General features: G+C 50.6%; 1 protein-coding gene across 4 annotated transcripts in view; it reads right to left on the bottom strand.

Moving 5' to 3' along the window:
• The window catches only part of CDK4 (cyclin dependent kinase 4), a 303598-nt gene that overhangs the window by 62340 nt on the left and 218063 nt on the right, over window positions 1-23195 (bottom strand). For all 4 annotated transcript variants that reach the window (XM_085600807.1, XM_085600808.1, XM_085600809.1 and 1 more), the window contains exon 5: window positions 2588-2697. In XM_085600807.1, the coding sequence (XP_085456933.1) occupies window positions 2588-2697 (110 nt within the window). The remainder of the gene's footprint in view (window positions 1-2587; window positions 2698-23195) is intronic.

The following is a 23195-nucleotide window of genomic DNA, read 5'->3' as shown; positions in this document are numbered from 1 at the left end:
AACCAGACAGCAAAGTGGGTTTTATGTCAGAAAGTCATTATATCAAAACTAAGAGAAAAGGTCACGCCCTCAGCGATGACTGGAGGGGGAGGCAGCGGGCACAGAAAAACGAAGTGCCAGGTATCCTCAGTCTGCACAAAGCATGATACTAAACGACTGAGTGTCAGGCTGTCAGTTGTACTCGGAGCACACTGGGGATACACAGAGACCAAGGGGCATATTATCAAGGACGGCGTTAAAAATATTAGTGCATGTTCTGGTGTGATCATGGGCTTCTATTGGAATTCTCCAGGGCATATTATCAAGCCCATTATCGCCGCTTTAGCGGCAGTTTTCTGCCGCTAAAGCAGCAATAATTTTAAAGCTGTCCTTGATAATATGCCCGAACGTCTTTCCCAGAGCCTCTAGCAGCAGTATATAAATAACCTGAAAAAATAGCAAACATTTGATAAAGTTTTGCTTTAGGGAACCAATACTCGAGAAACTTTCATTTGCCTTGTGGAAATCACTTGTGACCTCCACCCTGACCTCTCATCAACCCCACCACAAAAAAAGCCCCCAAAAGGCGCTGGAAGGAAGGTATGAGTCAGGGGGAATTCCACAGGACCGGCAGCGATTGTGTGAACAATGGAATTCCTGCACAGAAATGCGATCGAAGCCCTGCGCTGGGGCCAAGTGCGCCGCGCGCCCTGTTGGCAGCGCACTGGGGTTTAAATAGCCTGCTGTGGGCACCCAAGGTGATCGGGAGCGGAGGCGCCGTCGGTCTGTCCGAGAGACAGCTCCAGTCCTGTGGAGTCTATTTAGCAAGAGCGTTCGCCGGACGGGCCTTTCTGTATACAGCTGAGTGTGTGAGTAGAATCAACCCCCCCCCCCCCCCCCCAATCCATGGTTGCACAAAATATTACTGCACGGCCTTCTAACCCCCCCCCCCCCCCCTTAAAATCAATGGTTGCACAAAATATTACTGCACGGCCTTCTAATTCATTCTATGGCTCATAATCACACAATTTCAACTACGTTGAAACGTTACAGCTAGCAGCTAGGATGCACAACTCTGTAGGCCTCGGTTCCAGGGGAGTCGCGGAATTTTTTCAAACAAGGAGAAAGATTAAATATGTACTTTTATGACATTACACCTGAACTCTGTATGAGAATATCAGACTGTCAGATCTGTGTACAGTGAGGCTTCTGACCCAAGCAAACCGTGCCGGTGGGAAGCAAAGCGGAGGGGAGGGCTTGCTGTAAAACTGAGGGGTGAGTGGAAGGTGCCTGGCGTGGGGTCAGAGGTGAATGAAGATCAAGACCTGGATAAATGGAGAAAATTCAGCCAACACCCTCCTTTTTGCGTTACATTCCCGAAAATATCCTACAATCAAGTCCTTTTCCCCCCAATGTAACTGTTACCTTTAAAAAATAAATAAAACACAATCCTTAAAAGCAGGCCGGCTGCCGCCATCTTTTTCCTTCTTTGCTAACCACCCTCTCCATACGTTTAAAGTGGACGAGACGCACATGTTCTTTTGTTACTTTGCTTAAATGCACTGGCATGAGGCCTAAAACGGGTGTTGTGTGCGCCCCCTTCCGGCTCACGTTACAAGTGGCCCATCCACTGTGGTGCAATTGTAAGGGGAGGAGAAATATATAAATAACTAGCTGTGCACGAGGCGACCAAAAGCTTAATGAAAAGTTGGGCGCCCTACCCAGGAATATTGTCATGAGCAACATGATCTTGTCACGTCACCAACATGCAGAATACCATAGTAACGTGAATAGAGCACACCTAATATGGGCTAGGGAGGGAGGATCTCCCCAGGCAACCACTAGGGGGAGGAGGGGGCTATGTTCACTTAATGAACCATTTTAATGCACACGATGAGACACCAGCTTGATGTGCTACAGGGGTTTCAGAGTTGGGTTACTTTTCTACTTTGACATGGAACCAAAATGAGCACCATAGTGGACCCCGTGCGCGCCATACGCCCCCACTGGCTGCAATTCAGAGAAAATGCAGAATTCAAACCCCATGGACACATTTGTGCACATATTGTGTAGTTAGATTCCGAGGATTCTGGCCATCGTGACCCCGCATTCTTTAACAGATTCAAGTTTCCATGTGTAAGAAACACGGTACACATTTTTGTAAAACAATTAACAAAATCATCACTTTTCTGTTAAAATAGAGGCTCTTGGAGCAATAGTAGGCCTAGGCTGTGCCACAAAGAACGATATATAGTTTCCCACCCATCCTCCAAAATAATAGTGACAAATATAGTGACATAACGTAGTGAAATCTGATTCCCAAAGGGTGCCCCCCCCCTTACTTCAAGGACGCCATTTTCAGAGTGGGCTGTCATTTAACAACATAATGCACTCTGTGTTGTAGATTTGGTTGCATCATGTGAACTAGTTACTGTAAAGTCCAGAACTGGAAACACTGATGACATGCTGTGAAGTGGCTACTATAGAGGCAAGGGCTACAGAAACCAGGTAACAATGAATCAATAACTTCAAAACTCAATGCCAGACAAGTCAATGGCAGGAACCATCAGATTCACTTCCAAATAATGTTTCGGCAAAAGGTACTCACTTCCGTCGGAACATCTCTGCAAATATACAGCCCACACTCCACATGTCCACGGGGGTTGCATAGGTTGCCTGGAGCAGTACTTCAGGTGCTCTGTACCATAGAGTGACCACCTGCGAAGGAATATGGACGGTAAATCACACGCAAGAAGCACACCTGTCAACATTTCAAAGCAACATTTCCTCCTTAAACATCCTGATATTGAAAGGCTAACAAGCTATTACCAACTCTGTTGCTCAAACTGCCCGCTACATGTGTCCAGAATTCACTTACATCATGACAAATAAAACCTCTTTGAGTGTTAGCTACTGTCTAACTGAATGGTCACCTGTAGTGTGAGGCTACTCAATTAGGGACAGGAAATAAAACAAGTAACAAAAAACGCACAGCTTTTAAATTGGGAAAAAGAAATACTATGGTATCAAAAAGGATATGGAAGCTTTAGCAAAAGTGAAACGTTTATAATCACTTAAGTACATAAACCTCCGGAAATATACCCGAATACGAAAAAGAAGTCTAGCTGGGTCCCTTGTGTAGGAAGCTGGCTCTGTAAATACTATACCAAAGTACGGTAGTGTGCACAGTATCCAGTGGATGCCCAAAGGTAGGCAGAGGCTAAAGTAGATAATACCTTACTCTTTATTTGTGGAAGTGTGGGCGAGCAGGAAGGCTTTTTCAGAGGGTAGTGTTGAGCATTTATTGTACACACTCAGGCAAGAAATGATGTAACACACTCAAAGAGTGAACTCAGACCAATTTGTTTGCATACACATATTATTTAGTTGTTGTGAGAAAGTGCCATCTTTCTTGCATGGTATGCCCCCACTTTTTGCTGAATTGCTGAATGTACTTTGACTGAGTGTGCCCTGGGCTCCTGCCAATCAGGTGCCCAGGGCCTATGTTCCTTCCCTAAAAACCTAAAACCCAAATTGGCAAACCCTGGCCACATGTCAGCCCTTGGTAAATGGTATCCTAGGTACCCTGGGCCTTGTGACCAGGGAAGGCCTCTAAGGGCTGCAGCACTCATTGTGCCACCCTTAGAGGCCCTGTACCCTAACACACACACACTGCCCTTGCAGGCTGAGTGTCTGAGTACAAGACAAAACAAAGAGTCGACATGGCACACATCCTTGTGTGCCATGCCCACCACCTACACTGCCCTGGCATACATCAGCCACCCCTCTAGCTGGGTGCCCTATGCCAGTGGTGTGGGCGCAGGAGCCCTGCACCCCTACAGCACCCAGGTCCATTCCTGGGCACTGTAAGTGCAGTGCTGCCATTTAAGAGTACATGGTGCTGAGAGCTCGTCAAACACGAACTCCACAGCACCATAATGGCAACACTAAAGACTGAGAAGTTTGGTATCAAACTTCTCAGCACATTAAACCCACACTGATGCCAGTGTGGGATTTAATGTACCCAGCACCCCAGAGGGCATCTTAGAGATGCCCCCTTAAACCTAACCTACAATCCACGTCTGCTCCGAGGCTGCCACCCAGCAGACATGTTGCTGGACCCCTGGATAGGAGAGCCCCTGCTCTCCTGGGCCTGCAACAATGCACATCCTAGGCAAGGTGCTAGATCTCCTCCCCCAGGATGGGCAGGGGGAAGTGTCAAAGGCATGCCACCTCTATGAGCTTCCCCAGACCACTGCAACCCCCTACTCTGGCGGGAAGCTTGTCCGGAATCCCTAAATAAGGACAGGGGATGTGCCAGCCTGCCAACCCCACCCCTCAGGTGGGGGGAGGCGAGGTGAAGCTCTTGCCATCTTGAAGATGGGAAGCCCTGCCCAATCAGGACTAGGCTACTGCCCCCCTCCCACAGGAGAGAGGGAGGATAGGGGGTGTACCCACCCCAGGACAGGGACCCATTTGTCCCTGCCCTTCACCTACCTGTAACGCCCCTAAATCTAGTATTTAGGGCCACCCTGAACCTTCCTTCCCCAGATTCCAGAATACAAAGACGAGCAAGAAGAAAGATGACCTGCCCTGCAGCTGCTAAGAAGAGGAAGACACCAACTGCTTTGGCCCCAGCCCTACGGGCCTGTCGACCCTCGAACCTGCTCCAACCCGGCATCTCTTGTGGCCAGCAACCTCACAAACCCCGGAGGACCTGCCTACCTTTTGGCTCTAAGCACCTGGGACTCCCATGAGAAGAGGCTCTACTCAAAATCTGTTTCTAATCCCTGGCATCAGCCCGGAACCGCGAACCCTTCACACTCTGCACCCGCCAAGCCTGGCCTGTGCCGGAGTGAACAAACACCACGAGGACAACCCCACAGCGACTGTGACCCCGAGTCCGGCACCCAAGGACTTCCCTCGATGCTCCTGACGACACCTGCAGCCTCAGAACCAGGTGCCCCCCAACCGCGATCAACAGAGGGTAAGATTTCCCGACACCAAAAGGCACCCCTGCACCCGGCGCCCCGCGGCCCCCTGTGCCCAACTCCGGGGTACCTACCTATCCTCCAACTACCCAACTTACCTCTCGAAGTGGTGGTGGCACCTGAAGAATCTTCGTCCCCGAGCTTGCAGTCTTTTTCTAAACCTGAGCTTTCCCTTTGAAACCAATTGAGCGCCCTAAGGCTCAAAAGCACCCTGCACCCAGCCGCCCGAGTGGCCCTGGCAGTGCAATCTCTACTTCCCCATTTGCCCTGAGCAAGTGACCAGGAGCCCAGCTCCCACAGCCGCGTGGCCTGCTAGTCAGCAGCCACCAACCACGGCCCCCCCTGCCTCCCATAGGATAACATTGGTCCTAACTCTCTCTGCACCCGGCTGCCCCTGTGCCGCTGAGGGTGTAACAACTGTACCTACCTGACCCTGGGAGACCCCTGAGTCTATGCCCAGAACCTTAACTCTGCCAGTCGAGTACTTACCTTAAAGCCGATAACTCAATTTTCTCCATAGGGTAACATTGACTGGTTTTTCCTGAAATTTCTTCTAAGTGTGGACTTTTCAAAACTTAAAATATTCACCAAAAATCAGCCGAGTAACGAAAATATTTACCTCCTATTAGGTGAGCTCCCAGTGCTGGATTTTGGTACCCAGCACTGACTGAAAAATATTCACAACCGTACTTACCAGTAACCCAATTTTCTTCCATAGGAAACCATTGACTTCTGTGAAATTTCTTCTAAGTGTCGATTTCTGCAAACTTTAAATATTCTTTAAAAATCGTATAAATTGTGAAAACGTAATTACTTACCTGTGTTGGATAAAGGTCCCAGTACTGAGTCTAGGCACCCAGTACTGGATTACAAAAGTAACAAGAACATACTATACCTGCAACTTGAATTTTCTTCCATAGGGAATCATTGACTATTTTCTATGAAATATTTTCTGTCAACTTTTAAAATAGCAAAATATTGTCTAAAAATCATAACAATAACTAAGTCGACTTTTATCACTTGATTCTAAGTACTGACCCAGGACTGAATCTAGGATCCAGACCTGGAATCCCAAAAGTAATCCTAAAAGTAAGATGTTGCAAATAACTTGAAACTTCCATTGAACTCAATGCATGATTGTGTTTAAAATTGTGTTGCCTATTGCAACCACTTGTAACTTTCTACAAAAGTCAATTGCATATTGCTAAATTATTTATATAAAGCATCTCATTCTGAGAAAGTATATTTTAATACCTATTGTTGGTTCTAAAATAAAACAAGCATATATTTTTTTATATATAAACCATTGGCCTAGAGTTCAGTTATTGAGTGTGTGAGACCATTTGCTGACTGAGTGTGTGCAACAAATGCTTTACACTGTCCTCTGATACTGCTTTACTGCTCGACCAAGCTACCACTTTAGAGAGTAAGGTTATATCTAAATTTAGCCTCTGCCACACCTCTGGGGACTGTGGACTCTGTACACCCTGTACCTATTTGGGAACAATATATACAGAGCCACTTTCTCACAGTTGCATTTTATTTTCTAGAACCAAGCCAGGCCTGGTACAAGTAAGTGTAATAGTACTTTACGAGAATAATGCAGTCAAATACAGTTTAAATGCAGCTGAATGCAATTGGATTGGTATACAGGTAATTCACTTGTTCATAAAACAGTTGCAATTACTTTTCAGTTACTATTGCGATTACTTTGTACCTTACTTTTCAGATTACTTTTTAGTTTACTTTTTCTACTCAGTGTGATATGTCTAGATATCACACTGGGGCATTTCCAAGATAAAAGGTAAGTTAATTAGTTTCCGTACATATGCAGTTTAAGGTTTCATACAAACCAACTCCACACTTAGAACAATTTTCACATGAAAGCAGTCAATGCAGGCCTATGGGAGAAAACCAGGTTATCGGTTTAACGGTAAGTAATTAGGCTTGGGAGTTGGTGTTCTGGGGTTAGAACAAAGGTTCCCCAGAGTCAAGGATGCACTCTCAAAGCACCCTCAGCAGCACTAGAGCGGCTGGGTGCAGAATGCAGAGCCCCAATGTTATCCAATGGGAGATGGTGGGCTCCGGTTGGTGGCTGCTCACGAGCAGGCTACAGGGTTGTGGGAGAAAAGCTCCTGGACTTAAGCTCAAGGCAAAGGGGAATCCGATTTAGCACACAAGGTGCACCTACAGCGGCACAGGGGCACAGGGGCAGCCGGGTGCAGGTGCTGTTTTGGCATCCGGTGCCCTGTGGTTTTCAGTGGGAATTCTCCGGTTCCAACAAACACTGCAGGCTCGAGGACGACATTCTTCTGAAGGCGACCACCGGTTGGAGAGGTACGTTAGGATGTCTTGGAATGCAGGGACACAGTCAGGTGGGCCACCCAAGGCCGTAGGACGTCGGGTGCTGTGGTGTCTTTTGGCGTTGGGTTTCTCATACTATCTCCGGTCGCGGGGGATGCTCCAGAAAGAGACTGCAGGTGTCGGTTGGAGACTTGAGGTAGGTCAGGGGTCACCAGATCACAAGGGAGATGACCTTGTGGTGTTGGGCCACTCGATCTCAGGCGGTGGGTGTTGGGTGCAGACTCGCAGATTTGGCCAGAGCCAGTTGGTGAGCAAATTCGGTGCTCACGGGAGACACAGTCTGGTTGGGGATGGCAGGACAGGTCCCTCTGGTTCTTGGGTGCTGCTGGCTGCAGGACACAACAGGATTTCGCTGTAGCTGGTCGAGGTCAGAACAGGCCGGTCGGGCTGGGGCCAAGTCAGTTGGTGTCCTCATCTTTTTCCTTCAGCACGGCTCTTCCGTCGTTCTTCTTGTCTGAGGAGGCAAGGTTCAGGTATGCACCTAAATACTAAATTTAGGGGCGTAACAGGTAGGTACAGGTTGGGACCAATATGTCCGGTGAGAGAGGGGGCATAAGCATCACTCTGGTTGGCTAGGTCCCCCATCTTCAAGATGGCAGGAACTGAGTTGTGCTTCACCTCGCCTCCAGCACCTGAGGGATGGGATTGGTAAAGGTGGGCACACCTTTCCTCCTAACTTGGTTTTCCTGCTGATTCTCCCGCCCAAAGTGGGGGTCAGAACCGGTGGGGGCCAGTTGCTGGGAGCAGTAAATAAGGTGGGCACACCTCTCCTCCTAACTTGGTTTTCCTGCCAATTCTCCCGCCCAAAGTGGAGATCAGAACCGGTGGGGGCCAGTTGCTGAGAGCAGTAAATGACTGGGGTAGCGCACAAAGGTGGCAGGCTTTTGAAGCTTCCCCTTCGTGGACCCAGCCCATCCTGTGGGAGAAGGCTTGGCACCCGTACCAGGATGTGCTCTGTTTCAGGACCCCAAGAGTGGCAGGCTCTCGACCCAGGGGTCCAAAAGCATGTCTGGTGATGGCAGGAGGCGAGGAGCTACCCAGCCAGGACACTAGAGTTAGGTCGTTTTTCATGGGGCATCTCTAAGATGCCCCCGGAGTGCATTTTTCATTAAATCCCACACTGGCATCAGTGTGAGTTTAATGTGCTGAGAAGTTTGATACCAAACTTCCCAGCTTTCAGTAAAGCCATTATGGTGGGTGTGTGGAATTCATAATGACAAACTCCCATACCATATACTCTTTATGGCTTTACTGTACTTACAATGTCTAAGAATTGACTTACACACGTTAGGGGTACAGGGCTCATGCACCTGTACCCTCACCACTGGCATAGTGCACCCAGCTAAAGGGATGGCTTATCTATGCCACGGCAGTGGATTATGGGCATGGCACACAGGGATGTGTGCCATGTCTACTTTTCACTTTGCTCTGCACCAAAACACGCAGACTGCAGTGGCTGCGTATGATACGGTACAGGACCTCGAAGGGTGGCACAATAAGTGATGCAGCCCTTCGATGCCTTCCCTGGTCACAGTGCCCTTGGCACCTAAGGTACCTCTTACAAGGGACTTACATGTGGCCAGAGAGTTGCCAATTGGGTTTTGCAACAGTACAGTTTAGGTAAAGAATATAGGCCCTGGGTACCTGGTAGGCAGGAACCGAGGGCACACTCAAAGTGCATCAACATTAGGCAAAAAGTGTGTGTGTGTGGGGGGGGGAGGGGGGGGGGGGGGATTGGCAACCATGCAAAAAGGGGCACTTCCCAACACCGTGACGCTGCTGAACCGATTTCGCTACAACTTTGTCATCAGCGGTGTCTCTAGAACTTGCCGGAAATCAAAGGAAAGAACACTCACAAGTGTGAAAAAGTCAATCAAAAAGCAAAGAAAAACTGAAAGCCAACAGCTACCCCTCAATCTCAATCAATAGCCGACAATACTCTCTGCCCACAGTGCAACCTGTCATCCTGAACAATTACACCAGCATCTAGAAAAGCAACTAACCACATGTCCCCATACAGGCCATTTTGGCTGATTCTAATGCTTAATTCAATGCACAAAAATGTCACTGAGCAGCTAGAGAATGGTAGTATAAAATGGGGGATGGGCAGAAGTAGTGGGATAGGTTCAAGATTGTTTGTAACTGAAAACATTCCATGCAAATTTGAAGATGGCTCTCATCCCACGATCCATCCCAAAAATAGTAAATTTGCTTATAAGTGTATGTCCTTGGAGGCTGATGTAATGTCTTGCCCTCTTATATGTCCTTTGTCACACCTGCTTTTCTTCTAGATATCTTGGAATGATGTGGACAGAAAGTTGTGCGTGTCACAAGGTGGGAGACTAGAACTGGACAAGAGGATTGGGAGGCCGAGCAGGAAGTTGTACTGCTCTTGGTGGATCATCTCTTCGGTTGTTGCATAAACTGAGTCTCTGGCTCAGCTCTACAAAGTTTGTTTTCACACCCACAGGTGACACAAGTGAACTTAGTTCAATACACCAATGACTGAATGTGAAAGACCTGTTTTTGTAGCCCCGCAAAATCCCACCCTATACAGAGTTGAAGTGGCATCAATGCTTTTGGGTTGGGAGGAGGCGCTGCTTGAATGGCAGAGCGCAATGCAAGTGGTGGCCTTGATCAGCAGCGGGGTGAGGAACCAGGACCCTCCTGAGGGCAGTGAGGCTGCGGTGGACACCGGCTCCGAGATTGGGTCGAGCGACTGAGTGCGACACTTCCAACTGTCACCCCGCAGACAGCGGATGACATTATCTAGTGGAGAGGAGCGGTGGACTGAGATGCGCATAACTAGACTGCTGTGGGGTGCTCTTGCCTCTACATTAAGGTACAGGAGTAAATGAGGGGAGAAAGCCATGGGGAAGACCTCTGAGGTTACAGAGGGGGATGGCGGCCGCAGAGACTGGGAGAGCATCGACGAGTGGCCACCCCCTGGGACTGACTGATTGGACTGCAAGCCGACACTTCCAGACATTTGAAACTAGTTTGGATGGGTTTTCTTTTTCCTGCTTATTCTGGGGAGTGGGAGTTGGGGAACATGTTTACTGTTGGAATGGGGCAGCGTGCAAGGCACCACACAGGATCATGTGAGGGTGGCGCGCAGGGGGCGCCACCCAGCCAAGGGGCGACCAGGCCACAGTAACACCTGACAATGGCTGACAAACAGCATACAAATGTATGACTTGGAACATTAGGGGCATGCATACCATGTCAAAACACCACAAGGTCCTCTCATACATTAGGAGCCGGGGAGCCCAGATAGCCCTCCTGCAAGAAACACACCTAACCCAGAAGGAAGTGCAGGCATTACACAGACGGTGGAAAGGGCAGCTCTTTTACACCACTTATTCGGCCTATGTGCGAGGGGCGTTAATATGGGTTCAAGCGGGAGTCCCGTTCCAACTGCTAAACTCAGTGGTGGATTCGGAGGGGTCGATTTGTGGCCATAGAGGGGCGACTAGAAGGTCGAGAAATTAACATGATTAGTGTCTATGCCCCCAACGTAGAGCAACCTGCCTTCTTCGCAACGCTGAGCCACAGACTAGCACAATATTTTGCGGGTACGTTTATAGTGGGATTCGACTTTTATAGCGTAGATGACATACTCGTGCACAGATCCCACCCACCATTGCAAAACTCCCGGACGGCGGTCGCCTCTCATGCATTCAATACGTTGCTGCAGAGCTGGGGACTGATAGATGCATGGCGAACCCTAAACCCACAGGGAAGGGACTACTACTACTTCTCAGCGGTCCACGAGGTGCACGCACGGCTAGATGCTTTCCTATGCTCAGTAGATGCTCAGCATCATGCCACGGGTGCGCACGCACCATCTCGGACCATAATCCGCTGGTCTTATCCCTGAAATGGGTGCATCCGCCAACGGCGATTCCTACGTGGCGATTTCGCCCGGACACTCTGGAAGACCAGGTCTTTAGAGAGGAGGTTAGAGGAGAAATAGCGCACTATTTCCGAACCAACACAATAATGACTGCATCGCTGAACACAGAGTGGGATGCTTTCAAAGTGGTTTTGAGGGGCCAATGTATTACACGCGCAATGGGCGTTAGGCGCGTCATCATGCAAGAAGTAGAGAGAGTCAGCTCTCAGAGAGGTGGAACGCAGGAGGCCAGGGCATCCGGAGCTGCAACGGGCACTCTTAGATGCCAAGGAGGAAGTGGCAAAGCAAACGGAGAGGCTTAGAAGCTTTGATTACAAGAACTACTTAGAGCGTACTCCGGCTGAGAGGGACAAGTCAGGTTCGCTCCTGGCATGGCTGACTAGCCCGGTGAGTAGGGGTTCCCACCTGGTGGAGATAAAAGATGAGTGGGGGATCAGACATTTCACATAAGAAAAGATCAATGAGGTCTTTGCACGTTACTATGTCAAACTCTATTTGAAGACGTGCACAAGCGAACCTGCAGATGTCAGGGAATACCTGGCTGACCTACCACTGACGATCTTGAACCCAGAAGTGGCAGACCTACGGGGCTGATATCACGCAGCGGGAGATACGAGTTGCTATTAAGGCCATGGCGCAAAACAAGACCCTGGGTACAGATGGCCTACCGGCCGAATTTTACGCAACCTACGTGGACGAGCTGACCCCCGCCTGATCACAATGTACCAAGGGGCCCGAGAGCTGCCCGAAAGTACCAGAGAGGCCCTTATTGTCCCCATACCCAAGCCAGGAAAGGAACCTCATGACTATACGGCTTACAGGCCACTGTCCATGTTGAACATGGACTATAAAATACTGAGTAAAATTCTTACGTCAAGCTTACTACCACAGATGCCCCTTCTGATTCACGCGGATCAGGCAAGGTTTATCCCGGGGCGGAATACGGCCATAAATATCAGACGTCTCCTGGCAGTAATGGACTCTGAAGGGTACGACAAACGGGACGCGGCAGTGTTCACAGTGGATATAGAGAAGGCATTTTACAGCCTGGAGTGGCAGTATTTATATGAAGTCCTGGCCAAGATAGGTCTGGGGGAGGGATTCCTGACATGGGTGCGGCTCCTATATATATCCCCTACAGACCGCGTGCACACTGGGAGGATCACCTAGACAGAGAGTGGAGCGAGGCACGAGGCAGGGATGTCCCCTCTCCCCGCTCCTGTTCGCCCTGGCTATGGAACCACTGGCGTGCTGGGCCAGGAGCGGCCAAGACTAGAGGGGCCTGGAGACGGTAACGGGGCAGCATTTTATAGCATTGTATGCGGATGACCTCTTGATATTTGTACGTAACACGGCAGGCGAATTGTATGGAGTGTGCAAAATGCGGGCCTGCTTTGGCACTGTATCTGGCCTCCAGGTCAATTGGCAAAAATCCAGCTTATATCCACTGGCGCTTGATACCGCCCCCCCCCCGCCCCCCCCCCCCCCGCCGCTTACTCTGGAACACTTAAGGTGGGAGCCTAACTGCCTACAGTACCTTGGAGTTAAAATATATCACTGAGCGGCGGACTTATTGGAAGGCAATGTGGGTAGGGCAGTGAGGTCAGCGAAAGCACTTATGGACTTTTGGGGAACGCTCCCGCTGTCCGTGGCTGGGAGGGTAGCAGTCCTGCAAATTGTAACATTACCACGCCTGCTATACTACTTCGGGACTCTACTGGTGTGGATCCCGCGAGCGATGTTCAAAGAGCTTGACACAATGATCACATCATTTATCTGGGGTGCAGGCAGAAGGAGAGTGGCCTCGCGGTGCCTGACCTCGAGACTTACTATTTAGCTGCTCAACTATACTGGCTGATCCAATGGTTGGCAGCGGATTGTAACCCAGACAGGGAACAATGCCCAACTGCACCAGACACTGCGACGCTGGCGAAAATCCTTCTGTGAGTGCGTCAAACTACATCAGAGAACACAATCGCAACTAGGGTGGTGGTGCGCTGCTGGACCAGATACTTGAGGAAGGTGGCGCTGCAACTCCCTATTACCCTGACATACCAATCATGATGCTGCGCTATCTCCCACAGTGGGAACACTGGGCAGGGCTGGAGGATTGGGTTGAGGCAGGACTAAGAGAGATGGGGGACCTATACTGAGACTCGACGCTACTTCACTTTGAAGACCTGCAAACTGCTTTTGACTTACCCGGGGGTCACTTCCTGAAGCATAGGGCCCTAACACGCAGGATTAGGACGCATTGGAGGAGTGGGGGTGCGGAGCCGCGAGCACTGGCAGGATGCAGGTATGTCGTGCTGTAAGCAGGACGAATTAAGACGGTGTCCTGCCTCTATAAGGCAATACGGAGGGATATGCAAAAGCCGTTAGAGCGCTTGCGATTACAGTGGGAAGAAGACCTAGATAAGCAGATATCAGAGGGAGAGTGGGACAAAATCCTAGAACGTACCCCGAAAGCCTCTAGGAATGCGCGATTTAAATTAATTAACTACTATCTGCTGCATAGAGCATATCTAACGCCAGCCCGCATTAGGAAGCATTTTGGTGCGGAATCGTCGGCTTGCCAGAGGTGCGGGGAGAGAGGCGCACATACTCCATATGTTCTGGGACTGCCCACTATTGCAAATCTTTTGGGGAGAAATACGGCAGGTAATAGGCGACCTGGTTGACAAAGAGCTTCCACAGAACCCAGAGCACTCCCTCTTAGGGTGGTTTCCTCACACAGCCAAAAATAAGGTGACAGGAAAGTTTCAGGATCTTGCCTATGTCTTGGCCAAGAGGGAGATAGCCAGGAACTGGAAAGCGCCGGGAGGGCCGCGACTCACCACCTGGAAAAGAGAGCTCGAGAGATGGGCGGGAACGGAAGGTAGATTGTTACTCCGATAGGCCAGCTGGGGAATAGGCAAGATGGAGAGGGCCAGAGCCTGGGAAAGCCTAATATGTGAACTGGTGGCGACTGAGCAGGACGCTCTTAGTGGGGCGTGCACTCCAAGGGTGGCAGAACTGCGCCCAGACGATGGGCAAGAGGGACAATCGCCCTAAAATAGTCAGAAGGTATAGCAGGGTAACACACAGTCTTTGAGAACCTTGCGCACGACAACCCGACAGCACGTAGACACCACAACCGGTCTATCAGAATGCAACTCAAAGGGGGAGGGGGGATAGTTTTGTTTTTGCGAGACGGTTGATGAATATATACCAGAGAATGTCAATGGTATGGTATGTACACTTGGTACTAGATCTGAACATCCAAATGAATGTATGTGTTTAAATGCCAATACAATATGGTTTAAAAAAGAAAACTATGCTTTTGGGTTACTAATAGCCCCTAAACAGGGATGAAGGGACACCGTGGTGATTGGAAACTAAATAATTTAATTCTCCTCAATACCACACACACAAACTGCGCTAAGAAAAAGGCACTAACGAAAAGTTATGTTTATTTCAACAGGCGCACCCTGTTGCTTATAACAGCAAAAACAACCACACAGAATATAATTAAAACAGCAAAAAAGGGGGGCATGGCTTGGCAAGCCAAACATGGTGGACGTGTGCTAAGTGAGCTCCGTACAGCCCACCGAATATCCGTCATATAACCTAACTCCTTTGCTTCTTGAGATGCCATCGGCGCTACACTGCCTCTACCTTCGCCCTGAGTGGTTTTTGTGAGCTTACAGAGATCCTTGATGGCGCGATCAGACAGCGCCTGGAGAGAGGCCTGACTGGTGGCGGTGGAGCCGGGGAGTCGCGTTTGGGGCCGTCGGTGACGGTTGGGGGATGCGCGGCATACTGGGCCCGCCCACCAACATACCAAGATCGGCGAGCCTTACTGGTGGTTGAGGACCTGGATGACCGGCGTGGGTGCTAGGCGCTGGGCGCTGCTCCGCTGTCTGGCCCGGGACACAGTTGGAGGAGGAGACACGGCAGCCGGATCGGGCCGTGCAGGTGAGGCGAGGGCTGTGAGCCGCGATCGGGCCCCCCTGGCGTTGAGGGCGGCCGGAGGCACTGAAGATTGCTGGAAAGGATTGCGGGCTTGCGATCTGTGGTGCGGGCCCCCCCTCCCCTATTGGTACTATTGATATTGTGAGGGGGATCGGTGGTGAAGCTGGCCCGCGGGGGAGGTGACTGGGGGGTTTGTTACATATTCTTTTCCTCCCTCCCCATCTGGGCTCGGCAGGGGCCAGTGAGATTCCCAGATCGGCAGTCGGGCGGGCAGCGTGGGGTTGGCCTGCTGACTGGGGGTCGCCCTCATCCCTCTGGTGGCTCGGTGGGGGATTGGCGGCTGAATCGGGCCGCGGGGGCATTGTCCCAGCGATTAGAGTTTGGCTTCTGTCCCCCCCACTGCTGGGCCATCCGAGGGGCCGGCCTGGGCTGTGGACGGCTGACTTGCGTCCCCAGGAGACTTTTCCCCCTGAGAGTGAGCTAGTGGTGGGTGACAGGCGGCGAAGTCGAGCCGCGAGGGGTGGCTGCGGAATTGGCTGACCGGCTTTCTACACCTACTCCCCGCCCCCCCCCCTCCCAGAGTTGTGCCGGGATTGAGGGGGTGCCCACATCGGCAGTCGGTCGGGCCGCGTGGGCTCGCATTGGGCCTCAGGGACTGGTAGCTGTTCCTACCCCGGGTGGGGCTGCACGGCGGGCGGGGAGGGGGGGGGGGACGGGGGACTGCGAGCCTCATTAATCAAACTACAGAGACCTCGTCTTGGCAGTTGATTTGAACACATATACGGGCCCGGGAGTTCCTGGTGATGTGGGGCCCCGGAAAGGTCTTGCAGGCCGGGTGGATTTGCAGCGTCTTCTGGTTGGTTCCCATTCGGCGGTCTGGTCGGACAGCGGTAGCAAGTGGTTTCCGCGCCTGTGCCCTACCTGGCTCTTCCTGGGATTGTGAGGAGTCTTCAGGGGCAGACATGACAAGGGACAAAGGGGGTGGCGGATCGAACAAGCAGGGTCCCATCGATAAGTTCACGGGTCCGGGGACGGCGGCTGGGGCCTCTGGGGGCCCACCGGGAGCTATACCAGACAATGCAGCCCTCCTGGCTGCTATCACCCAGTCCAGGGACATGTTGAATACAAAAATTGGGGCCGTTGGTGCGGACGTCATGCTGTTGTGGCAGGATCTGCGTGCCGCGGTGAACCGTATCACAGAGGCTGAGTCCCGGATTTCAAGGGTGGAAGACGATGTTACTGTATTAAAGCAGAAGGTTGCTAAGATGGAGACTGTCCAAAAGGGCCTTGCACTTAGAGTTGAAGATGCGGAAGGAAGGGCTTGACGCAACAACCTTCGTTTTGTCAGTTTTCCGGAGGGTTGCGAAGAGGGCAATATAGAACGATTCCCTACGCACTGGCTGGAGAGTTGGCTTCCCCCTGAGGCCATATCCCAGTGTTTTGTTGTGGAGCGGGCTCACAGAGCGCTTGTGCAGAAACCCCCGGTGGGGGATCGCCCGCGGCCAGTTATCGCCAAATTGTTAAATTACCTCGACCGGCACGCAATCCTGAAGCTAGCTAGGGCTAGGGAATCCCTGCACTACAATAATACCCGCATTCTTATATTTCCTGACTACACGAGACTAGTTCAGCAGCAGCGCCAATCATTCACGGCGGCGAAGGCCGGCTTGCGAGACCTTAAGCTTCCATACGCCCTGCTATTTCCGGCGCGCCTTCGGTGGTATTTTGCTCCCGCACCCATGTCCTCGACACCCCGGAGGAAGTGACAGACGAGACTGTGCGGGTGAGGCCGCATACCCCGCCAGGAAGGGAGTCTGACTCGCCGTCGAGTGAGGCAGCTCTGAAGGGCCCTCGGGCCCACATCCGAAAAGCAGCAGAAGATCCAGATCCCGGTGGTGCTCCCGGTCCTGCAGTGTCTCCTCTCGGGGGGCTCTACTTCAGGGCGACAAACTCTTGAACCCTAATATACGATGTTAATGGGGCTTTGTGGAGCAGTGGTAGCGGTTTTATTAGGGGGAGTTATGATGTGGGTTGGTCTCTCATACGCCCCCTCATGGCAGGAGTGCCAGATGATAGCTGGATAACCCCGGTAGTATCCGTATTAGCAGTTGGAATGTGCGTGCGTCCCTGGACAAAATCAAACGCGGGGCAATACTTCATCAGGCAAAGAGGGCTAGGGCTGATGTTCTTATGTTACAGGAAACGCATCTGTTGGGCACAAAGGCCCTTTGCTTGCAACGTTATGGATTTCAGCAGGTTTTCCACGCTGGATTTACAAGGGGTTCATGGGGAGTGGCGATCCTGGTACATCGTAGGGTCCCATATATGCACGTACAACAGTGGACCGACACGCAGGGACGCTATCTATTCATTCAGGGCAGAATCGGGGAGGATTTCCTGACCCTGGGCAGCGTCTATGCTCCCCCTCCGCTGCAATGGAATCTGGTTGAGAAACTGCACTCCTTGTGGGCTGACATGCCAGATGGGTTATCCGTGGTGGGTGGAGATTGGAACGATGTTATGGACCCGACCAAAGATAGGACCAGAGTTGGGGGCAGCCACGGGGGTGCAGGGCTCGACAAATCTTACTTGACCTGCAGGTCTAGTGACTAGAATTTTCTACTCGACCGAACATCAATGCACTTGACCCACAAATTGGTTGCATACAAATTTTCTTTAAAACATTTGCAGCACCGTTGATCTATGACCATTAAGACACGATCGAATTTTTTAGCCTCATTACTATTCTCACCGAAATGTTTTTAAAGTTACGAGCACGGCCTTGGATAAACACTCTCAGCAGTACTCGGGTACACTACTGTACATTAAACATACTAGAGCGTGGCCCCGGATGAATACTCTTAGCAGTACTCTGGTTCAACGCTGTACCTTAACATACTAGATTACGGCCCCGGCGACTCAACATCCTGTCATTCTGGGCAAATCACTTAATCTCCCCGTGCCTTACAAAAATGAGTGTGTCCTTGTGTACCATAACTGGTGCTCATGTTAAGCACTCCAATACCTTCGGGTCGAGTAAGCGCTATAAAAATCTGCAAAAAAAGACACTCTTAGCAGTACTCTGGTACACCGCTGTACCTTAAACATATTAGAGTACGGCCCCAGATAAACACATGCTCAAGGGTCCTGTGACCTCAGTGACAGAGTCACTGTCACTCTATGGTGTGCTGCTTCATAGGCCTGCCTTCAAGACTGGAGGTGAACTTCAGAATTAATTGTGGTGTACAGGCCTTCAAGGTTAACCTACACTTGCCACTGCTAGGGTCCACCTGCTGGTGCTAAGACACCAGGGCTTTTAAGAACTTGTGGGGCCTTCTAAGCTTTAGCATGGGAATGTGCTCCCTCAGGGAGAGTGGTCTGGTGGACTGGTCATGAAGACAACCTGGTTCCCCAGTTCCAAATTCAGCAGCTCTGACCATAGTGCCACATCCTCTCCTCCACTGAACACCATACTGCCCCATTGAGAGAAACTTGCACTGCACTGACCCGCTATAAACACCTGGATGCGACTCAATTCAAATTACACACTAATTAGGAGCAATATGCTGCCTAAAAAAAAATTAACAACATCCTAGAAAAAGCAAACACTCAGAGAATGCAATATTAAGTAAAGCATGTGAAATGTAACTAGGAACAACATGGTTACCTTTTTCTTTTTACACTCATTATTCAGAAATTAGTGAGTGCTTCTGCCGTAAAAGTTAAGTCCATGACTACAGGGTCCAGAAGGGGCCCGTTTCAATGCCCATTGCAAAACGTAAGCAGTGTGGTTTAAAAAGACCACGTTTGTGAATACAGAGCCACAGTATGCATTTTGTTTTCCAATTCACCCATCAAGAAGGTATTTCAGTACCTCCAGGAATAATGCAGTTTCCTACCCAGGAAAAACAATGTTGTTCAAAGAGCTAGGAGAAAATGAAAGTAGCGCTTCACTGGCAAACACTGTAAAGTGGCGCTAATGTGTTTAGGGGTGAATAACTCAATCTGGATTATCTGGCCACCTTGCAACCACTCTGTCTTGCTTTAGTTAGTTTTTTTTTTAATTTTGAATGTTTTATTTCTCTCCACCCTGAGGCTGCACCTGAAATTGAAAAATGTCGGGAAAAGCCGACGTTTCCAGCAAGTGTTTTTCTTTTTTGGATCCATTTCACAAGGGAGCAAATAAACGAATGGAGGAAAGAGAAGGTAATACGCGTTTCTTGAAGTCTCGGTTTTACTAAATGAGCATGAGGCGACAGTAAGAGAGGGAAGAGAGAGAGGGAACAAAAAGGGGGTGGGGGGCAGCTGCCATCGGCATGGGAACTAGACAATGTCTTTGTCTTCTTTGGGCACGAAGGAAAAGACAGAGTCCTTTTCCTTCTCTGCCCGTTTCGCCCGTACTGATATCACTTAGCAGGTTAATGTGTGTAGGTATTCGGCCGGCTGGCTGGGAATGAAGAGCTCACTCGCCAGGCCGGTCAAGTAGGCCTGAAAACTGTCTCGCCCTGAAAGAAATTGACTTGCATTTGCGAGCAGGCGAGTACATTTTTCGAGCCCTGGGGTGGTCTTCCCACGAAACAGCACTCGCTAGTTATGGGATTGGACTGGATAGACATATGGCGACGTATGCATGGCGATCGGCGGGGGTTCACGTACCTCTCGGCGGTTCATAACTCACTATCCAGGATTGACTACTTCTTTGTCCCTCGGGTGGCAGTGGATAGGGTGGCGTCGGTTGAAATTTTGCCTCGCGGCCTCTCGGATCATTCTCCAGTGTCCCTTGAGCTATATATAGGAAGGGGGAAACAACTGTTTCGATGGAGATTATCAGTTTGGCACTTGCAAAATGCAGAGTATGGGTCCCATATGAGCGAAGCAATTGCCCAGTACCTGACGGATAATGAGGGGTCTGTCTCTGGCGCCGCGACTTTGTGGGAGGCGATGAAGCCCACCTTGCGCGGGGTTGATATATCCTGGTGCACGGCGGCCCGTAGGAAGCGTAGGGAGAAACTGATTAGTACAGAAGCAGATGTGGAGGCACTTGAGCGCCGGTGTCAGGAGGCAGGGAGGGACCGGAACGTGCAGCAATTGCACAACAGGCATGTGCCGCCCTGCTGCTGGATGAGGCACGACAGGTCTGGCTGGCGACGCGCAGCAAGGTATACCAATGGGGGGGACAAGTCTAGTAAAATGCTGCACCGTCTCTGTCAGGGTGCCTTCCATGCCCAGGCCCTACCAGGAATTCTGGATTCGGCAGGGATGCCGCTTACGGCCATCCCGTCATAGCGGAGAGTTTCGCCGCGTACCTTGCGGAGTTGTACGCCCCACGGGAATGTTTATCCGGATCCACCATCGATAAGTTCCTCGCGGATTTACCCCCCAAAATGGTGCCGGATGCGGTGCGGGACCAGTTGGAGGCACCCTTGACAGATGAGAAGTTGGGTGTGACATTGGGGGAGCTCAATTCTGGCAAGGCACCGGGACCCAATGGGTTTCCTAGAAAATTCTTCCGTCGTTACAATATGCAATTAGTCCCGTATTACCGGGTGGTAGTGGAGGAGGCCCGGGAAGGGGGCGAGCTCCCCTCGGATTGGATGCACGCGGAAGTGGTGGTGTTCCATAAGCCCGGCCGACCCCCAGATCAACATGCCTCGTATCGCCCCATTTCCCTTTTAAACGTGGAGGCCAAAATACTGGCAAAGACGTTGGCTAATCGTCTCCTGCCCCACATTTCTGCCCTGGTGCACTCGGACCAGGCGGGGTTTATGCCCCAGAGGGCGACCAGACACAACAGAAGGAGGGCGCATGTGGCGGCCATATGGCAGACGGAAGAGCCAGCGGCGCTACTCCTGGCAGACATGGACAGGGCGTTCGATTCCCTCAGCTGGGTTTACCTTTTTGCATTGCTACGGAGACTCAATCTTGGCCCCCGCTTCCTCTCCTACATAACGCTCCTCTACACGGAGCTAACAGCGTCGGTTCAGGTGGCTGGCGCGTCCTCCCCCACTTTCTCCATAGGACGGGGCGCGAGGCAGGGGTGCCCCCTGTCTCCATACCTCTTCGCCCTAGCCATGGAGCCGCTGGCGGCGTGGGTACGCAATGATGCGCAGGTCCGGGGATTCGAATGGGCCCCGGGTCTGTCTGACCGGCTCGCGCTATACTCAGATGATGTTCTATTTTTTTCTCACAGAAGTGGACAGGACGGGGCCACGGCTTCTGCGCATCATGCAGATTTTTGGGGAAACGTCAGGGTTGTATATGAACCCCTGCAAGTCCACCTTGTGGGCCCTGGGAGATCGAATGAGAGTGGGTGCATGGGCGTCCTCGGTCCAGTTGACGGTGGGGGGCCAGAAATACCTGGGGGTGTTCCTGTCAGACATACCGGCAATCTCCTGGGAACGGAACGTGGCTCCAGTGTGAGAGCGAGTTCGCTCAGACCTTAAATCTTGGTCCAGTATGCCTCTGACCCGGTTTGGCAGATCGGCAATCTTCAAGATGGTAGCACTTCCCCGGCTCCTCTACCAGCTACAGAATCACCTGTACCCGATCCCATCTAGCTGGTTCCGGCTGGTGAACTCTGTGCTCGGGCAATTTTTGTGGGAGGGGGGTAGGGTGCGTGTGGCACTACGCACATGCTTTCTGTCCACCTATTGCGGAGAGCTTGCGTCCTCAGATATTCTATCGTACTACCAGGCATTGCACCTGCTGGTTCCTAATGAATGGTGGTATGGGGATAGGGGAGACCCGGCATATGCGCTAGAACGGCAGCTTATGGGGCGTCACTCATTACACACACTCCTATACTCTGCACCGTTGTGGGGTGCGACGCCACCGGTCACACGGATAGTGTTCCACATTTGGAGGCTTGTTGCTAGCTACTAGGGTGGGATTTTTTGTTTGTTTTAGACGGAGAACAAGATTGAGTGGATGCAGTGCGATCACAAGGGAGTTGGGAGAGGGAAAGGGAGAGTTAAGGGTGGGGAAACTAGTTATTATTTAGCATGCCTTTGTCCTACATTTTGATTTTCCATATACAAATGTTGTTTGCTTTCATGTATACGTATGTTTGATGTGGCAGATGTCTCTGGAGTACAGGGCCCTGCGTTATGGTGGTCAATTGACGAAATAAAATATGTTTAAAAAAAAAAAAACAGCAAAAAAGGAAGTTACAAATAAGATTAAAATGAATATTTCTACCATGGTTAAAATGTCATCTAGAGAACTCAACACCCTAAAATCTACTTCAATGCACCACGCTAGGCGATCATAGAGTAGAATTACTTGTATGTAGATTTTCAGAACCCTGAATACCTGTCTATAGCCAAACGCTGTAATATTAGTAGCCAGGAAGGCTGTGTTGCCTGCGTATGGCAAACGTGTTGCATCAGCATCAAATCCTCAAGGGCTCTGGCTCGATACCAGCTTTCACTAGAAGTGCGATACAGCAGCATCTCTGTTAGGCAAGATCTTATCTGGCATTATCTTGCATGATAATCTGGGGCGAAGGACCTCCCCTGACAAGTGGTCAAGTGGCAGTCCTTTTACACTATACCTTATCTAAGATGGAATTTCCAATATCACCTTAAGGGGAGAAACCAGCAGCTACACCTCTCGTAACTGGAAACGACTGAACTTAGAAAGAGAGCAATTAATGAATAAATTAACAGCAGCGGAGGAACAGCATAGGAAAGATTTATTGGATAGAAGGTCGGACATTATAAGCTTAAAAAGAGTGAGTACTATCAAAGCTGAGATACAAAAACAATTAGCCGAAAAAGCTGCTGCTGAATATCAAACACAGAGAAGGAATATGTATGAGACGGGGGAGCAAGCTGGGAAAGCATTGGCATTACGTATTAGACAAGCGACGTCGAAAAATATTATCCCACGCATAGTAGAGCTGGGTAGGACTTATGAGCAGCCAAAGGACATTATAGATGTCTTCAAAAGATACTATCAAATATTGTATCGGGAAGATGTGGTGAGAGTGG

The sequence above is a fragment of the Triturus cristatus genome, chromosome 4_2 (assembly GCF_964204655.1).
Source record: "Triturus cristatus chromosome 4_2, aTriCri1.1, whole genome shotgun sequence".
Taxonomy (NCBI): Eukaryota; Metazoa; Chordata; class Amphibia; order Caudata; family Salamandridae; genus Triturus; species Triturus cristatus.
Note: the sequence above shows the minus strand (reverse complement) of the source record. Positions and strands in the feature narration are given on the sequence as shown.